General features: G+C 45.0%; 2 protein-coding genes across 4 annotated transcripts in view; one reads left to right on the forward strand and one right to left on the reverse strand.

Moving 5' to 3' along the window:
• The first annotated feature begins 3,629 nt into the window (after positions 1–3,629).
• LOC308368916 (large ribosomal subunit protein uL15) lies at positions 3,630–5,986 on the forward strand. The gene is made up of 5 exons (XM_080843212.1): positions 3,630–3,674; positions 4,183–4,246; positions 4,385–4,460; positions 5,091–5,265; positions 5,727–5,986. Exons 1-5 carry the CDS (start codon positions 3,672–3,674, stop codon positions 5,853–5,855), a joined length of 447 nt encoding a protein of 148 aa, XP_080699338.1. The 5' UTR covers positions 3,630–3,671; the 3' UTR covers positions 5,856–5,986.
• Positions 5,987–6,159: 173 nt separating this feature from the next.
• Positions 6,160–19,968, reverse strand: part of dennd2b (DENN domain containing 2B) — a 49,238-nt gene continuing 35,429 nt past the window's right edge. For 2 of the 3 annotated variants that reach the window (XM_080843615.1, XM_080843614.1), the window contains exons 12-20: positions 19,093–19,170; positions 17,640–17,780; positions 17,334–17,482; positions 10,391–10,568; positions 8,148–8,189; positions 7,891–8,002; positions 7,394–7,633; positions 6,936–7,022; positions 6,160–6,771 (exon numbers count right to left, since the gene is read on the reverse strand). In XM_080843615.1, coding sequence (XP_080699741.1) covers positions 6,737–6,771; positions 6,936–7,022; positions 7,394–7,633; positions 7,891–8,002; positions 8,148–8,189; positions 10,391–10,568; positions 17,334–17,482; positions 17,640–17,780; positions 19,093–19,170 — 1,062 coding nt within the window. In that variant the 3' untranslated portion in view covers positions 6,160–6,736. The remainder of the gene's footprint in view (positions 6,772–6,935; positions 7,023–7,393; positions 7,634–7,890; positions 8,003–8,147; positions 8,190–10,390; positions 10,569–17,333; positions 17,483–17,639; positions 17,781–19,092; positions 19,171–19,968) is intronic. The other variant, XM_080843616.1, reaches the window with a different exon arrangement.

Consider the following 19,968-nt stretch of genomic DNA (forward strand, 5'->3'; position numbering starts at 1 on the left):
GTCAGCGGCAGGACTGGGAGGCGTGCTCTGCTGCAAGGCTGACGGCTGCTCTGCTCTGCTCTGCTCTGCTTTACTCCGCGCTGCTGTCAGGCAGGCAGGAGCAGCTCTGACGCTGCTGAGGGGAGGACAGAGCAGCACAGGCAGCAGCAGCAGCAGCAACAGCTACGGAGGCAGCGGTAGCAGCGGTGGCGGTAGAAGCAGCAGCCCACTCGCCTGCTGCACAGGCTTCACACACACACACACACACACACACACCGACTGCTCCTGTGGAGAGAAACAGTGCACTGAGCGAGGTCAACCTCGGAGGAGAGAGCTCTGACACGCACTCCCTCTGTGTGTGTGTGCGTGTACCCCTCTGTGTGTGTCTGAGTAGGTGTGTACACACTTCATAATTTTTGTAGAAGAGTATGTGTGTATTCGTCTCCTCTCCTGCTTGAGCATGTTTACATGCTTTAAATGTGATGGTGTGTTTGTGAGTGTGAGTGCCCCAGTCCAGTACCATCTGACTTAAAGAGGATTACAGAATTGATTCAGAATGACAGGCACCCTATTCCTTTTTTTAAGTAAGCCTGTTCATAATAATTGGGAATTAGGGAGAGTTGATAATTGTTTCTTTTTTTTCTAGGACGAGATATCCCCGGAAGCCCTTCCTAAAATGGCAGGAGAGGGACGAATGACCTACAATGCTGAGGAGAACAGTAAGCACTGCAAACGCAGGGAGAGAGGAGAGAGGAGTGAGGAGTGAGGAGTGAGCAGGAGATGGTGGCGTAGTGCCTGTGCCCTCCTTCCACATGCCTGTATCAGCACAAGGAAGGGACAGATCCCTCTGGGCCCACACACACACACACACACACACACACACACACACACACACAACACACACACACACACACTTAAAAAAAAGAAACAGGTCAGGCACTGCCGAGCACCAGATGGGAATAGGATCTACTCATAGGATGCCCTTCAAAGCGTGAAATCAATTAAGTCCTTATCACAGTGTTCCATTGCCAACATTCCATCTCTCTACACATAGTTGGCATCGTCTGATACTAGCTGCCGAACTTTAAGAAGGCATAAAAAACAGAGACAATACCTGAAATGCAAGACAAAAACAGTGAGCTGAGGAGGACTGTGAGGGTGAGCTGTTTACCTAATGTCCACCAAGCAAAACAACAGCACAGCTGCCTTGCACACACAAAAAAAATCATACCAACATGAAACCGCATTTTACCACCACCAATCTGCCTGACAACAACCCCTGCAGCCTGACCTACAAATCTGACAACTTCCTCTTCCCCTGCTCCTCTTCGCAGGGGAGCTGAAGCACCGCCCGATTCCCTATTGTGTACTCACACAGACCCACTTAAAACACAATTAGTCTATCCTGGCGCTTTCCACCTCGTGCTCAGTGAGCGTGTCTGCATTTCAAACCAGCGCCTCTCTCTTTCCTTCCCTTCTCTCTCATCCCCTCATCGCCATCCCCTTTATCCCCCCTCAGCCCACCATCACCACCACCAAAACTCCCCCTTTCATGCCCCCGCCACCATTTCGCTTTTAAGCCAAAGAGCTGTGCCGCTTACCTCCGTCAAAGATAGTTCTGTTTGCCTGGCTAAGTGAGTCCACGGGAAGGGAATGTTTCAGACTGAGTGAGCACAGCATCTCAGGAGAGGGCACATTAATAGAAGCTCCAGTGGTGTTTTTTTTTTCTCTTTTTTTTTTCTTCCTCTCTCCCGCTGAAAGTGCACCTATGGAACATCCATTAACACCGTGGTTATGGGATCAAGAGGTGGAAATGTCAGGTTCACCAAGAGCTATCCCCCATCACTCATAACACTTATGAGAGCATTAAATTCCCTGCCCTATAAGGTGTTATAATTATTATATATGGTCATGAGGTCATTGGGTCCCACTGCTACAATTACAAGTTACATGTATTTAGCCAAAAATCATCAGTCAGTAGAACAAAGTAATTGTTAAAATGTTATTATATATATTGTCTTTGTGAATGAGTTGACCTCTAGTATATTTTTACACAACACAAAGGAAATCTTAATTATGTTACTGAATGCTTTTTGTACTTTGACATGAGTGTAAAACATCTGAAACACTCTAGAGTGATCAGATTAAATACCCCTCCGCTATATTCCACTATATGAAATTTTAATGTCATGTTACAAGTGTAATCTTCCATGAAACAGATCATTATGTTTTAATGGCTATCAATTCCTGTGCCAATCTGGCTTCTGTCTCAAGGCCAAATGTGAATGTGCTGCAACAATTTACTGTATATTTCCAGAGGCTGATGTTGGTCGTTTTGGTTCTGAGGGGATAAAAAATCTACATTTCTGTTTGGCTGATCTGAGTCAAGCCATTCAAAATGGTGTCACAAGCTTCCACTTTCCTATAGTTGAATTATGTCTGTCACTTACAGGTATGGTGTTTATGAAATGTATTTCTGTAAATAAGCATACACATTTCAATGTCAATGATGTTTAGATTAGGTGTTCTGTGGGTCGAGTGAACGTTGTTTCAACCCCCTGATTGATTAAACAAAATGTCAACAACAGTGAGCTGTTGTCACAAGAAGTTCCAATCTATCAATGTATCAAAGTCAGTGCTTTTGTGAGGTATCTAGATTGAGCAATATTGGTGTAAAGACTCTTTTGGTGCCTTGGTGCAGTCTCCTTTACACTCCTAAACTGTCACACCCTTTCACATTTCATTTAGCCAGTTACACTAAAATATAAGTATTCTAGTTGTACTCTTGTGTTCTAGTTGTAGTAGTTCTAGTTATAAAGTGTTCTAGTTGTTTCTGTCTTCAACTAATTATTTTTTGCAAAAAAGCAGTTATTGAATGGGATTTGGACTGAAGGTGGTGCATTTTAGGTTAAACTATGTAACTTCATTTTAATTTTTGCATGGATTTGCAATCTATGAGATATCAAACAGTTAATAAGCAAAATTGATCCCGACTGATCCTCTCTCTCTGTCTCGCTCTCATTCAGGTTCCAGGACAAATTGCTCACTTTCAATTTGTTTTACTCACAATGGAAAAGAGAAAATGGGGAAGTAAGCTTGATTTAGACATTAAGACATGGCAATAAGCCATGATTCTTTGTTGAAGCAGTTTATTTTGCTCTCCATCACTTAAAACAGGATTTACTTATAAAGCAGCATATGTTCAGTAAACTATATAATATGAAAATGTTTAGTAAATCTGTGAGTTTTTCCTTTGAAGCTTCCTGAGTAATATGCCTAATAGCCTACAATTAAGACACATTAATAACTCCTTCATTCTCTTCCGAATTTTTATGCATTTTCTTTAACTCCATCTGTTTGGCACTTCAGTCAGGTAAAATTCAAGTAAGGCTTCTGTTTCTTTCGGTCTTTTCCTAATTTGACCGTTTGATTGTCTTGAATGCTACCTCATTTGACCCATGTCATTTAGGGTCAAAAGAATTTAAAAAATGATGTCAAAAGAATATATTTAAATGTAATGTCTTCCCGATTTTCCAACCGGACAGTCGGTGAAGTTTGGGTTACAATCTGATGCTTGTGGTTAGGCTACTTAGGCTACACCATCCATACCGATAGATGTCACTGTCCTGCTTGTAGTCTTAAATTTCGACCAGAATTTTTTCCTCACTCTTCTCTGTTGACCATCTCTCAAGATGGTAGGTATTCTGACAGTGCATTTCTCCGCAGTATAAACAAATACTATCTGGGGCCATCCTCGGTCCTGTTACCTTAAACAAGATATTCTTGAACTAAATGGAGCAATTGTCATGAAAACGTGAACGGGGGATATGTTTTCATGTGACCCAGTTAATTACGTACATGCTAATGTCGTTACCCATTCATTGTCAGTGAGCTGTCAAAAATACCTCATTAGATGTGACTCAGACTCAGTAATGTGTGTCTGAGTAGGCCTACCGGTCAAATACTTTGTTGCGTTCAGTTCAACCCCAGATCCCTTCCACTTACAACCCTACAACAGTGTGCTTACAGATATTCCCCTGAATATCTACAGACCGTTAACGTTGCGTTACAACTGTGAATGCTAACGTTAGGCAAGCCATCGTCACCTGGTCGGTTGACACAGACTTGATAGCTAGCTACAGAATGATTAGCTGATTAATTTATTCCTTAACTGGTTATTCTGTATTCTCTCCCCCCGCATAGCCGACAAAAAAGACCAAGACCAGAAAGCTTCGAGGACATGTCAGTCATGGACACGGACGTATTGGTAAATTTAACATTTCTAATTAACGGTCTACCGCAGCCCTAATAGTTTCAGAAAATAGACGAAGAATTTACAGTACATTTTGCATTTTAAAAAGCATTAATCTAACCTGCAGTCTGTCTCCGTTGAAACACTACTCAGGTAAACACAGAAAGCATCCGGGCGGTCGTGGAAACGCAGGAGGCATGCACCATCACAGGATCAACTTCGATAAATAGTAAGTAATCCTTCACGTTGATGAGAATATGTATATTTTCCTAGTAGTATTTGGTATGATCCTGATAATGTCAAAAGCAGTTACTTTTTATTGCTTGATGAGCCTTTGTTGAATTTGCATTGATATCTAAGCCACCTCGTAACAGTTTTTATGTCCCTATTAATGAGCCACATCCAGAAGCAGGGCTGCATCAACTGCAATAGTGGTGAATGGCTGCATATGTGTGAAACAGTTTTGACATTTCACAGTAGATTGACCCTAACTAATCCCAACAACCTTTTGCATATGTTGGTGTGCAAGAGATCCCAGCAGACCCAAACTTAAGTGGTCTTGTTTACTGACTTGCCTTTATTAAAATCAGTGGTTTAAAAGTAAAACTTGGCCCCCCAGAGAAGAGTAACCACTGTATGATGCAGAAGGCTTGTATTCAGTATTCAGTGCCCTAGGAAAACACATGATTTTCACCTGCCAGCCTTAAATTTAGGTGCAAAAGGGAGTCGGCTGTCACCTTTACCCAAAACTGTATCATACAGTATGTGTTACGCAATGTAATATCACAGTGTGTGTAAACTTGTGCTGCCCTATTGTGTCATCCTTAACTCCATCTTCATTATTCCCACATCCCCATAGCCATCCAGGGTACTTTGGGAAGGTAGGTATGAGGTATTACCATCAGAAAAAGAACACCACATTCCTCCCATGCATCAATCTGGATAAGCTGTGGACTCTGGTCAGTGAGCAGACCCGTGTCAACTACAGTAAGAAACCAGACGGCCCTGCACCCATCATCGATGTTGTGCACGCTGTGAGTATCAATCCTTTGGATTCTGTGGCTTCTGTTGGACCAGTCTATCTGGATCCAGTTGTCATGCCAGATTACTAGTTGGTATATACTGGTTAGTTTATTCATGGACCCTTGGGCTAAGATGGGGTAGTCATTTGCTATTGCCAATGACATTGTTTATCCAGTAATTCAATTAAGATTGGCTTCAAATTCTGTGCCAGAGTGAGGCTTATGTTTTTGTCCTCCATACTATTGTTATTAAGTCTTTCCTGAGTCAGCTTGTCTAGTCAGGTTTAATTATTTGTGAGGCTAGAGTCTCATCCTGACGCACTCTGATGTCTAGAGATCTTGCAGAGTGACCACTGGTTGTTCTTTCTGTAGACCAGCCACCTGCACGTCCAGTGATTCTATCTCTTATCTGAACGCCTCAACAAGACCCCTGTGGTCAGCATGCACTTAATCCCTTCTCCCTCACTCTACAGGGCTACTTTAAAGTGCTGGGCAAAGGCAAGCTCCCCAAGCAGCCGGTCATCGTGAAGGCCAAGTTCTTCAGTAGAAGGGCAGAGGAGAAGATCAAGGAAGCTGGAGGAGCATGTGTATTGATGGCATAAATGCAGTCAATGGACTCTTTGGTGTAATAACTTGTCCCATGATGTGATTTTGTACAGACTATGTATATCAAAGGAATTGTTGGGCCCTGTAAATGGTAGAGAATGCATATAAAAGCTTGACATGAATAATTTCCCAAGGGTACTGTTTTCTCTACCTGAGTGTATGTGATGAAAGGATGTTCCGTTTTAACAATTGTGGACATCCTTAAATGTTCTAATTCAAAAGCTTTATTTTAAAACATTTTACAAAGCATTGAAAGGCTTGAGCAATAATTTTCTTCATATGTTAATGCATGTACAAAAGCAAAAGATGCTGTTTCTTTCAACATTTCCTTTCCATGAAAGGTTAATAACCCTAACGTTAAATACAAAACTAAACTTGACATCTGTACATCTGCTCCACAACATGTATCAAACTCACCATCAGTGGTTATTCAGAAACAATAATGCACAGTCACTCAGTACCATCCTACTGAAACACTAATTCACAAACATGGTACCTAAAGATAACACGCTACACTGAGATTATCACAGCCAGTTTACAGTGAAATATGTACACAAACGCACGTACTTTGTCTGACAAATCATTCTTGTCAGTCAATCAGAATGTAAGGCACAGAAAGTAAACTCGGGGGAATCTGCTTGCATCCATCATGCGATACTATCAGCGAATTAACCGTTTCTATTGTCAAGTAACGGCCCCACAATGGCAGATATTCTGACAATAAAGTCCATCAAAATTGCACAGATACAGTGATGAATTCCTGCAGCAAAGAGCATTTGAAAAATTTGCAGCCATCAGTTTCACGTCCTTCACTTCTTCAAAAGCAGGATTGAAGCATTTCTTTCTTTTTTTGTTTTGGTTTCAGCACATTGGTCCCTCAATTCTTCTTATGGAGGAACTTCATTTTGTTCCCTGTAAAATAATAAAAGAAAGTATTGCTGTATGGCAGAGAGACACTTGATTTTTGATTAACACATGGGCACTTAAGATTTAGAGAAATAAAGAAAACACATTCTTCAGGTTAACCATCAGCCACTGCCAATGAGTGACTACCTCTGCAGCCGTGTGCCTCTTACCTAATCCTTTCAGGAACTTATTGACTCCACTCTGTTCTGTGTCTGGTAGCTCTTCCAAGTACTGTTCCACTCTTTGCTCGAACAGACCTGCACAACACAGAGACTTGTAAACTTGTGTTTCTTTTACACACAACCACAAGGCCCACGGAATTCACACAGAAAAGTGAAACTCTATACAACTGTTTGTGTTCGGAAACTTGAAGTTATGACTAATGTCAGCAGGAGGCGCAGGAGCCTGTGGCACAGCTCTTTTAAAGCATATCCACTAGATGTCACTGCTTACCAACACACACTGATTAAGCTGACGGTCATAAGAGATGGGCCAGAGGATTGTAAGGGCAATGTCAAAGTAAAAACAAGTGAACTATGTAATCCCCTCTACTGAACAGAGAAGCTGAGAGGACATTTCTGGTTTTATGAGTACAGATGTGCCAGCATTGGGACCTCAGGGGTCCTACCTTTTGCCCGGCACTTTCTCAGCTCACGGTCCTGGATGAAGCCGGTAAACATCTGGGACTCCATGAAGACACCTAGGAAGCGGCGGATGCTCTTGGAGGCCACGGACTTGCGGAAGGCCTCGCGCTGGAAAACCCGCTCACCTCGCTCGCCCTGCGTCATGAACAGAGAGTAATGGCCAATGGTCTCCAGGAAGAAGCGGATGAAGGTCTCAGACACCAGACTGTTCAGGGAGTTACATTCTGGAGAAGAGAGATCATACAGGAGGTCAGTAAGACATGAACAGGCTGCTTGACAGCCTGTATTAAACTGAGATAACTGACTACATTACAGCAGGGAGAGAGGGGCATTTCTTTTAAAACATTAAAATCATAATGTAACAACATACTTGTAAACAGACTGGTTTAAATAAGCTTCCCTTGCACACGTCCATTGCTGTTTTATTATGAGCAGTCCTTTTGAAAACATGTGAGTCAAAGTTGATGCCTATGTCTCTCACCTTCATCTGAATCACTGTCAGAGTCCTGATTAATGATGTCATTCCTTTGCTCCAAAGCTTGTTCTAGTGCAGCTTGCAGCTTCCTCGGTAACAGTGAGGCTTCGTCATCCATCTGTACAAAAATTAGGTCCATTACTTCAGACATGGTGTTGCTAAAATACTGATCAGTATGTCTGACATTAGCTTCTGGCTGAATTAGCACAATAGTCTACTGCTATCCGAGTGTAGTGTTTTATAATAAAATAAATCTACTGCACCTGCTTGATGAAACGGTCTGTTCCAAGGTCCACCATGAGAGCCTGACGAAAGGGAGTAAGAACAATGTCAGCTCTACGTATATAGTTGAGCAAATTTGGCCGACGTCAAAGAGATATAAACACACAGTCGCATCAAACATCAGTGTCACATCAAACATCATCATAAATTATATGAACAAATACTAATCACTTAAGGAACTGCATGGTGCAAACACATCTCTACATATCTCCATCTCTACAAACATATCTCTATCTCTATTATTAAATAAGCTCTTCGGAGACCACAAGTCAGCTGCCATGACAAGCCAATACACAAAGCCATCAAAAGAGAAATATTTGTATTCAAACGTTTCTGTGTTGAAACCAAGCATCAATATCCAATACTAAAATATCCATGATTGTCATTCCTATTTTTTTATAGTCACTTTATGATGAGATATGACCACTCAGTTGTTTGATAAATGAGGGCCATTTAGACGACTGCTTTTTTTCCATAAAAACATCGGCCTGAGTGGGATAAATATTTACACCAGATGTTTGTTGACAGGCCATTAAAACACTGTGTTAAAAATGACAAGCATTTAACTCTGGCAGCCTCTGATACTGCTGGGGTTTACTTGAGCATTTATGGCTGAGTGCTGTTTTTAAAGGGAACTGATGGCCTCTGTTGCCAAAGCCTGCTGAAGTGCCAACGCCTCAGTAGGGACAGGGTTCAGAATGCTGTGGCCTGGCTGGCATTGACCTAACAGCAGCGCAGAGCAAACTTGCACACACACAACCACACACACACACACACACAAACACACTCACACACAAATGCATGAACACACACACACACACACACACACACACACACACACACAAACACACACACACGCATGAACACACACACACACACACACACACACACACACACACACAGACAGAACCACGCAGACACATGCATGAACACACACACACTCACACAAACACAGAACCACGCAGACACATGCATGAACACACACAAGTTTGTGCACCCACACTCTCTCTGCCACACAGTGGCTGGCTCAGCAGTCCATCACATTAGAGCAAGTGGCCAGTGCCAAAAACACCAACCGACATTTCCTTGAAGGACTAATACAAGTGATTAGTCTTTGGGCTCCAGACATGTGATACCCCCCAAGAAACACTAGGAACTTAGGGAGCATAATGAGAGATGGATAACGCCTCACTATGGCTCTTACACACAAACGCTGGGACACAAACACAGGGTCAATGTCCTGTCAGCGCTCTTAAAATCACGGGATAGCTAGTCAAACACAATGTGGACCGCCACAGTAATGGTAGGCTTTCAGTCCAGCTGACCTCAAACAGTTTGTGCTGGAAATTCAAGGAACAGACGCCACAGCACCATATGCAATTCTGGCCTAAACAGTGATTACTTAGCTATTGTTCTGGGGCTATTTTGGTCTCAGATCTTAAAGCTGAGAGGATATAAGCACACTACTGTAACTAGCAATGTCTTTTCTGGAAGGAATGGTCCAACTTTTATATTTGTGTTTATATTTTGCACAATGAAAATTAGAGCGCATGAAACAAAACATTCTGCAAAGAAAATGTGTTATTTGACCAAATGTTTTGTTGTCGAGCCATTTACTGTGGAATTACTTCTTGTGGTAAAGCAACACTGGGGCAGTAAGGTTCAAAGGCAGTCCCCTCCCTCCAGCAGGGCCTCTATGCCACAGGCACTCACTCTGCAGATCTTATGATTTTTACAAAATTCGGTCCCATGCTCGTCACATTTGATCGTCTTCAGCAAAAGATTACAGGGTGTTGGAAAATTAGTTCCTCTGAGACAACTTTATGTTAAACAGGCTACTTCAGACATCGCTGTACTGTATTTATATTCCACTGGTGGGACAGGGTTGACAACAGGTTCCATCAGTATGCCATCTTTAAACTCCATTGACAAAAATTACATCCCTCAAGGACTCTTCAGGCATTCATTCATGACTGACTATTTCACATATCCTTTACATGGCACGTCGGAAAGGGCGTGGACTACAGTTTTTTTGTAGTATTTAACAAAACAACTCCATCAAATGCCTTAAATGGAAAACCGTGCAGCCCGTCCTCACATGTGTGTGAGTCCCTGGTGAAATAGTGAGACAAAAAAGCAGAACAAAATCGAAAGATGGCCTGAAACAGAAACCACTCCATCAGATGAAACAGAAAGAGGACGGCTGACTGAGAGCACAGCTCACCTCCTCCACAGGCAGCTCCTTGAGTTTGGGGAGTGAGCTGGAGAGGAGGCCCACCAGGAAGGGCGTGGGACAGCAGACTATGTCCACCATGGAGGCAGGGAGCACAGGGATGAAGGTGTGCTGCCAGGAGAAAGGGTAGAGGAGAGCCACCACTGCATGCACACAACTGGACAGGGTACTGTAGAGACGGAGACAAAAAAGGGGGAAGACAGTCAATGACTTTAGCGAAGCAATATACAGTGCAGATTTAGAGATTAAAAGCATATTTTTCTACTGTGTTTGGGATTCCTGGGAGTCAAACCGATGAGCTTTGTGGTGTTCGCACCTTGCTTTACCAGTTAAGGCACCGGAGCCAACAAGACTTCTTAGGTGCATCAATAAACTGACTACTGTATGACAATAAAGTGTGTAAAACAACTAAAGATGTTTCTGCATTCAAAGTTCACGTAGAATGAGCTATTAGAATGCCAGGTACCAGTAAGGCATAGCACTAACTTAAAATGCTTGAACTGTTGTAAACAATATACACTTATAGACAGCCTGACAAGAGAGGCCTAGAGATTCTGTTTATTCTGACAGATGATTGTGTTAGAAGAATGGAAGAGTCAGCTGCAGCTGCAGCAGTCGTCTGACAGGAGGCATCTGGGTTTGGGGAGGAACAGGGCAAAACATCAGTCACCGACAGAATGTTCCTTTGTCTTCCAAGAGACTTGAATGTGCTGTCGCTACTGCTGTTTCTACAGGCACATAACTTAGTGTTTCTTTCCATCTCCACAGTCAATGACCTTGTGATTAATAGATGGTTAGTATACCTGACATGATGTTAGACTCAACCATCAAAGCTGGGAGCCCCAAACAAAGAACAAGTATTGAGCTGCCAGCAGGACTTAATCGTATAAGCTCTTGTTCATGGCTTATACTGAACTCATTTATTGATCATATACTTGTATCCTGCTCGACAAACAGTAAAAGGAAGAAGTCTATTTTATTGGCATATGAGGGTTCCTTGAGGTGTGGTTTGCACAAGACAGGCGCTGTTCCATAGTGTCACATGTGTTTGATGTCAAGAGAAGTTGTATGACTGTGCACTACACTAGAAATGTTGCACGTTGCATGTTGTCTTTCTCACGGTCCTCAGCTTGTTGACAGTGAACCCCCCCCCCCCACCCCTCAGCCCAAACTTCACCCACGCCTCCCCTCTCCCTCTCCTTCAGTGTGCAGCTCGTGTACACATGGAGAGCAAAAATAAACCGCCAGGAAAAAAAGCAGAGTGCAGAGGGCTAAATTAGTGTGGATCAAGGCCTGCGCGGAGCTATCAGACATGGCATGTAAACACTAGGACTGGAGATAAATACTTGTCGGGCACAGTAACTCTTATATGCCCCCCCACCCCCCCTTTTAACACTACAGGCCCAGAGTGCTCCCTCTTACACACACATACACACATACACATCCACTAACATGATACTCTCGCTCTTTGCTCTCTGTGAAGCTATCTGGCTCTGCCAGTGTCCTGACACCGCATACGGAAAAGTGTGAGCTGTAGGGCTGTTTATGTTCACACCGGGTCTTTGGTCCTGGCATTATCTATGACATGGCAAGTCATGGGGAGTTTATGAAAATACGCAGGGGAAAGTCTCTGGCCGAGGAGCGCAGGGGGAAAGTCTCTGGCCGGGGAGCGCAGGGGATAAAGGGGCAGTTTAGGGAGCCGGAGGGGTCTGGAACAATCCCGTATCGCATTCCCAACGGACTGGTGATTACTGCACTTACTGAAGCACAGCAACCACTCCTACAACTACTTACTTAAGCAATGCTTCTGATTTTTCTGAGAAAGTGAGAAGGAGCAAGAGGGTGAAGGAGGGAGAGTGTTACATAGCCTCCCCAAAGGAAGTCAGTGTTAATCAGAGGCTAATGTTGTCGTGGGGAGTGAGGATTTAGGGGGGATTAGCCTAGCATTAACAAAAACAAAAGCATCAGGACTTCAGCACTGTCTAGACACCGCTGCAATTTCAGTGCCGTCTCAATACAGGAGTGGGCCTGAGCTTCTCCAGCCCTGAGTGTTGACATGTCGGAACAGGGAGTGAGCGCGGTGAGAGTGGTGCGGATTAGACAAGCCTAGCCACAGGCCAGAAATCCAGATCCTGACAGCTGATAGTGGCAGAATCATACAAGTGCTCCACTCAAAAGGAAAATACCACCACTCACGGGGAAAGCCCAACGTTGGAAAGCTGAACCATCCCAAACACCTCACCACTGAAATCCAACTTCACTGCGGTTACCTCTCTTGCCGTGTAAAAGTCAGCCTGTTTGGTGAATCTCTGTCGATTTCCTGGCCTTGGCGGCTGATTTGAGATCAGGATAATCCATTATCTTCCTGAGTCTAAACATTGTGGGGTAAACATTGAAACCGAGACCTGATTGGAATCTGAGGTCATACTGTGTCCACTACTGTGTCCCTCTGGATGGCAAGAAGCTAATGAGAGATCAGCAATCTGGTCAGGGAGAATTTCTCCTTAGAGACACAGTGAGGGTCACACTGACATGAAGGTCACACATGTGTGTTCGTGTGGCAGAGATGAAAAAGAAAGAAAGGAAGAAAGAAAACAAAAGAAAAATGAAAAGACAGTTAGGTCAAAAGAGCTCTTGTTCAAATACATCGTCTCTGACAGGTCAGGTCAATGTCACAGCTGGGGAGACCACTGCAACTGTGGAGAGACCCTTTACCCAAATCACTGCATATATTCATTCATTCATTCACACACACACACACACACACACACACACACACACACACACACACACACACACACACACACACACACACTCACACACAGATAGTCACCCACATGCATATACACACACGTGTAAAAACACCAGGATGTCAATCCAGCACTCTTTTTCCCTGCACCGCACACAGTCTTCTCTGTGATTCTGGGCACAGGACCGACTTAGAGTCTGTGTGGTAAGAGAGAGATGGATGAAGAGTTGACACAAGTGAGGTATTACGTCTGACCAGGTAGAATGTTCTGGATCCAGGTGAAGCTCAAATGGCTTTCCCACACTTCCTGACTGTAAGGATCTCAAGTCACCGGCGCAGCAACCGCACCCTGCCCTCTCTCTCCCCGGCCATGGTTGCACAGGAAGCCACTCTGGCGCGTGAGAATGGAAGGCTCCCCTCTGAGCCAGCACGCACACGTCCTGATTCGATCTGCCGCTCCCGACAAAATCGAAGCCTCGGCCGGTTCCCGAGGGCCACGTCGCCGGGCGCAACAGTAATGGGAATGTCAGCTGCTGCTGGCCCCGGCAACCCGGCCGAAAGAGCCTGGAATATCATTTGCTGTCCGCAGAGGCCTCTTACACATGTTTCCACATGCCGACCTGCTCAGCGCTGATGTTACAAGACACGGGGAACCTGCTGAGGATAGTTTTTTTGCTTTATTATTTCGGTCAGATGTCAGTTTCTCACAACACAGCTTCAACTTTGATAGGGAGTCATTGTTGCTAGGTCCATTTACAGCACATCCTGTGCTAGCACCTGACTGGTAACAAAATAGCCTGTCTGGCTATTACAGCCATATGGTAACAGTGAAAAAGTGCTACTTCTACTTTTCGAAAGGGACAGACTGTTTCCAGTGTTTCTCACAAAAGGGAGTTTGTTGTGTACCATGACAGGACACAGTTGGGCTCTGCAGTGCAGCCACATCCCCTGTAGGGCTTGATTAATTCTTTGTGATCATGAGAACGGCTAATATGGAAATCCCGGCCTCTCACCCCTCCCCATCCCCATCTCCTCTCTCCCTCCCCTTGCCTCCTCCTCTCTGTGGGCTCCTCCAAAAAAAATTGAAAGAAACACAATGGTAACATTCTCCTATTAGAGCACCACTGTAATAGAATCCCTCCCGGCTTGCTCTTGGACTGAGCAGAAGTCTGTTTGTGTTCTGGAGGCAAAGCCTTTCCATCACCCACACCCACTGATAGCTCCTTCTGACAACACACACACACATAGACACACACACACTTACACACAAAAGGCAGAGGGAAATGTCATTCTTAACTGGCGAACATGTGTGTCAGGCTTTAACCCTTCCCTGTCATCAACGTTGTGTTTGCTGTGTGTGAGCGGGGGGGAATTTTGCCCGATGTTTGGAGAGTTAAATTGAGTTATAGGCAGTTGCAGCATGACCTAGTTGATGAGAGATTGATTTCATTAGGGAATCAAAGTTGCTTTTCCTGCCCACACTGGTGTTGAGTCACCAGCATGACTGAGTTTAATTGCAACTGTCTGCCTGGATGTTTGATGTCATGGTTGGCCAATTAGTATACGTGCCTGATGCAGCTCCCCTGGGATTCACAGAGAGTACAGAGTTTCGATGATTACACACACACACACACACACAAAGAAAGAGAGAGACACACACACACAGTTTTTTTTAAGTGGGTAGTCCAACCACAGGAGACCAAAGGGCAGGAACAGACCTGTTGACTTGACATCACTACATGGCGAAAAAGGCTGAGTTTTCTTTCTGTCTGAGCCCAAGCAGAAAATACCAGTCACTGAGCCCACTGAGTCATAGATCATGTTCTACTGGCAGGGCACTGTGGGATTGGACCGCTGTCTCCCCAGGGATGAGTGGCTGTAGCCTCACACTGAAACAGCCCACCTAGGTCAACACTGCATCACCTGGGTTTGGGGCCCCAACAGTCCTCCACCTATCCTGTTTTTTCAGTAGAGAGGGTAACTCACTTGGGAGGGCTTTAGCTTCGCTCAGGCCATAGAGACCAATGGCAAGCCTTGCTCTGGCCATAGAGACCAATGGCAAGCCTCGCTCTATTTGGGTGTGAGCTCTAGGGACCCCTGCCCTTTTCCAGTGGAGCCAATGACAGCAGTTTCACGGAGGACCAGCGTGGGCCATCAAAAACAAAGAGAGGGGATGGGCTCGTTTCCTGAATGTAATCCTCAGAGAACATCAGGTTGTTTTGACCTTTTCAGAGTCCTGCATAGCAAAACGCTCTCAACAAGCCCACAAGGCCACTGGTAATCATGTCTATCAAGAGATAATCAATTACTAAACACCGAATGAGATATCAATGTTAATGCTATGTTGATGTAACAGAAGGCTGTTGATGGTCATCATGCCGAATCTTACTGCACAATGTAGAATCCATCTTTCAAGAACATAAAGAAAAGAGTAATGGCCCTGACTGGACTGTGATTCCGACCCAGGGAGTGAAAATGACTATCAGTCAAGCAGTTACAGGGAGACAACAGATCTCACACACACACACACACACACACACACACACACACACACACACACACACACACACACAGGAAGTGCATTCTTTCCTCTTTTCGTCACAGTCCGCCCCAGGTCCCCTGCTGCTGTTTGTTTAAACTGTCCTCTGATTTTTGGAGATTAGCATTTCACAAATACCCGCTCACTAACGACCCTGCGCTGGCCCTGCAGGGTTCTGTGACCGCCAGGAGGCCCCTGGGGTCCCTTCCATCTTATCCGCCCTGGTCCTGCGTCCTGGGACGGGCCCTTGGCAGAGCTCTGACCCACTTCTGCACCCAGAGAGGCAGGCACTCGCAGGGGGTGGAGAAGGAGTTTCATTTTCAAACGTGGACTGGGCAGAGGAACAGAGGAGGGTGTGGTCGGAGATGGTTCCTCCTGATTGATTTAACAGCTCCCTGTGTGTGTGTGTGTGTGTGTGTGTGTGTGTGGGTAGCTGTGTGTGTGGGTGTGTGCGGCAAAGCTATTGGGCCTCTACTGTACTACTGCGAGAGGAAAACCACAGTGAAAGGCTGCTATTAGGATTGGGCGGATGACAAACACTGCGGACAGTGCATGAAGCCATACGGAGATCGGCTGAGCCAAAAAATGCACTGGCAGTCTAGTGGTGATACCCCATGTATCCTGGTAAATATGCCATTGAGGATTTTTGGCTGTCCCTAATTTATCGCTCGGGAATTGTGGCTGACCCTCTTCTCCAGAAAAAGACAGCGATTATCACTAAGGAAGGGCCTTTTTCTGAATTAAAAAAAAAAAACAGAGAGGAAGGGACGAAAACAGTCAAACCACAGCCACAATGAACTCAATCATTGAAAGGGGAAAATGTATGAGGCCATGAGATAAATCCTCCTCTCAGCAGAGACAGATGCTGTTTGTATGAATGCTGTATGCTGCTTTGAATGAGTGAAGGAACAAAGGGAAGTGACACTGGACATTAGCAATGACTATGGAGGAGTATTATTGGGAACATCTGCTGTAAATCTAGACAGAAATAGCTGCTTGTGGTGGCCACTGTGCACTATAAGCACTGAGCATTCTGGGAGGTGATTTGACCATTTATGGCTATGAGCTGCAGCCTGATTCTGCATAGCGCAGCTTCTATTTATAAATAGCACCCACAATTTAACCTATGTACTATGTGTAGATTTAAATCGCTTCACAGTCGGCATTCTGCGTAATGATGTTCAGAACAGACGCAGATGTTCTCTCTTTCCATAAGAGCAACAGTAGTCATTGGGACACCAAACAGACAGTTCTTTAGTTTCAGCATAGGCTCAGCTTTCTTCATGGCTATATCTTATTTCTGAGAGAAGGGCACTTGCAGCATCATAGTTTAGGCTTTCATTTGGGACACGAAAGCAGACAGATTCCTTCAGTCTTATATCAGACCAAATGTAAAACTCTGTAAAACCAACTAAAAATTGACTTGCTGGACTTCTGTCTTTCAATGTCTTTACACTATCCCACAATTTCAAACCTTTGAATGAGACTGTAGGTGAAATGAGAATGCAATCACACATGAACAAATATGGCCACACTGTAATCAGTACATCTGTACAGCCACAGACACAGATGATCCATGCACCCCTAACTGAGCTGGTCCGCCACAAAGATCACCCACAGATCACAGATGATCCATGCACCCCTACCTGAGCTTGTCCGCCACGAAGATCACCCTCCGTTCCAGCAGCAGGGAGGCGAACACGCGCACCACCTGCCTCACGCCCAGGCAGCCGAACAGGCTGTCAAAGTCCACGTGTTCCAGCCGAGAGTCCATGGGCCGCCGCAACTCAATCACCTGCATGGGAGAACAAACACGCACGTGAATTCACACGTCATCACAAAGCTCTGCTGCTTTCCCAATCAGACTCAACCCTCAGGGCCAGAAACTGGCTCCTCCAAAACCGTCTCAGGTTTAATACTTGAAGGGTGTGGTGCACGCTATATAGGAATACCTCATTTCCTGCTCCAGGCAAGAAGGTTTTGACTTTGATGGTCTTCCCCGGTGCGGGGAAAGGCGACTCCATCAGGCTCCTCATGAAGGGGTACACCAGAGCAGCCGAGATTTCCCTGCGCCTCTCCACCTCATCCAGGATCTACCCATCACACACAGAGAGGGAGGGAGGGTTATCACTATCATCCACCACAACTCAACATCTCGCTGCTGAACAGAATATATGCAGCGCTCTGGAAAAGACTGAGCGAAAAACCCCACTTCATCTCAAGAGCGGCGCTGAGCTTGGCTCCGTCAGACAGATCTTTTGTCACACATACTGGAGCAGTTACAAGCTAGCATTTCTCAAGTCTCAGGCCTTTGCTGTCTGTCACTTATCCTAATGCGGTAAGCTGCTGAAACAGAGGGGCAGAGTGGATGGGTGTCTGGCTGTGAGTTGGATATGGTGAGGTGAGGTGAAATTCCCCCCTGCTCACCGTGCAGCTGAGTGTGTTTGGGCCCTGACGTCTGGAAAGGTAATTGGAGAGAAAATTCACATTACAGGTCACATGATATCATCTCCTTTTTATTCCATTCCATTCCACTCAACTCCACTTCTCTCTCTCTCTCTCTTTCTCTTTTCTCACACTCACACAGACACCCTCTCATTGTCTCTCTCACACACACTTTCTATTTCATACACACACACAAACCCACACCCACATGCTGCGCCAGTGAAAGCAGAACCCTCCAAAAAAATCCCCCCTGTTCTGTCATGTTAATTAGGTAAGGTTTTCAAAGGTTTTTCAGAGAAGAATGTCTCATTCCTCCATTTCAGATCACTTTTCTCATCTCACTTTCACAGGCCCCTTAAAATGAGGGCCTTGCACAACAAAGGGAGGCCAGGAGCTGCGCTTGCAAATCTGAGTGTAAGATATCAGCCTCACATTTCTTTTTCATCAGCTAGGTTTCATCTTCCCTGGTATAATCAATTTTCCTCCCTCTTCGTTTCTAATTTTCTCACAGACAGACTGTAAATCTCTCCTCAAATCACTTTTGCTCTTACTATCTCTCTCACTTCTCTTACTTTCCTGGCATCTCCTGCGCTTGCCTGCCTCTACTAAAAAGTATGCTCTTCCGAAAGGCAGATCTGTCGAGGGAAAGACACGAGCAGAAAGCTCAGGAGCACAAAGACCTCTCTGTTGCTTGCTACAACAAGCGAGGTGAAAGTGAAGGAAACAATTAGTGTGGAAAATCTTCGTTTATGGTAAGAGATTATGTTGGACAATGGCCCTCTGAATGCCACCACTGGCACGACTTCAGGAAGAGCCAGCGGCCCATCACATTCCCAGCCCCTCTCCTTCCCCTCCGGCTGGAGTATCCAGACTGTGATGACATGCGTTGGCATCACCGCGCCGATGCCAGGAAGGCTTGGTGGCACACGGTGATAGCAAGAGACGGGGAGATGAGCTCACCTTGGAGAACAGGTCGAAACAGCCTAGCCTGCTGATGACGCAGTAGACCTCAGGCAGGCGAGGCCCCTTTCCGCTCGGCTGCAAAGGGAGGGAGAGAGAGAGAGATGAAGAGCCGCCACACTCATGACTTGGAAGTGTAGGGCTGGTGTAGGGCGGGTGTGGGGGTGGGGGCGGTGGTGAGTAAAGGGCCTCAGTAAGGAGACTTTTGTGGCAAGACAGACACTTCACAAAACATGAAGTCACAGGTGTGTGTCCTAATCCTAAGCGCTGACATATAAGCTGATGAAAAGACACACTTGGCTGTGACTCATGCACCCCTAAAATCAGTCAGGAGACTGAGGTGAAAGGTGCTGAATGGTTTCTGCATTAGTAGGGCTTCAATTACACTAGGTTTCACTAAAGGGTATTTTTTTCTTTTGAAAATAGTAGGTGAGAACTGTCAGTCATCAAGTATACTAATGAAATAATCCTATTAAAATGACTGGCACATAGCAACTGTTTTCAATGAGAGCTTCTCAACTATAAACATCCTTTTTTTCTGCTGTAGCCTAATTTAGAAAGATAACAATCCGGTTGCAGACTTATAAATGTGAAGGTTTCCAATCCGTTGAGACACTTCCCACTGCTAACTAAACACAGGTGCACACAGAGCATTAATGATTAACCACGTTCGGCCCACTAAACAATCGCAGACCTCACTTTTTTGAAGCCAACCACACATACATACACACACACAAACACATTCACACATGTTCACACACATCTACACTGGCACGGCAAATGCATGCGTGCACACACACTCACCCTTATTTGCGCAAGCACACATAGTCACACACACACACACACACACGCACAATCCCCAATCCACTTGTCCAT

Source organism: Sprattus sprattus, assembly GCF_963457725.1.
Source record: "Sprattus sprattus genome assembly, chromosome: 8".
In the NCBI taxonomy this organism is placed as follows: domain Eukaryota; kingdom Metazoa; phylum Chordata; class Actinopteri; order Clupeiformes; family Clupeidae; genus Sprattus; species Sprattus sprattus.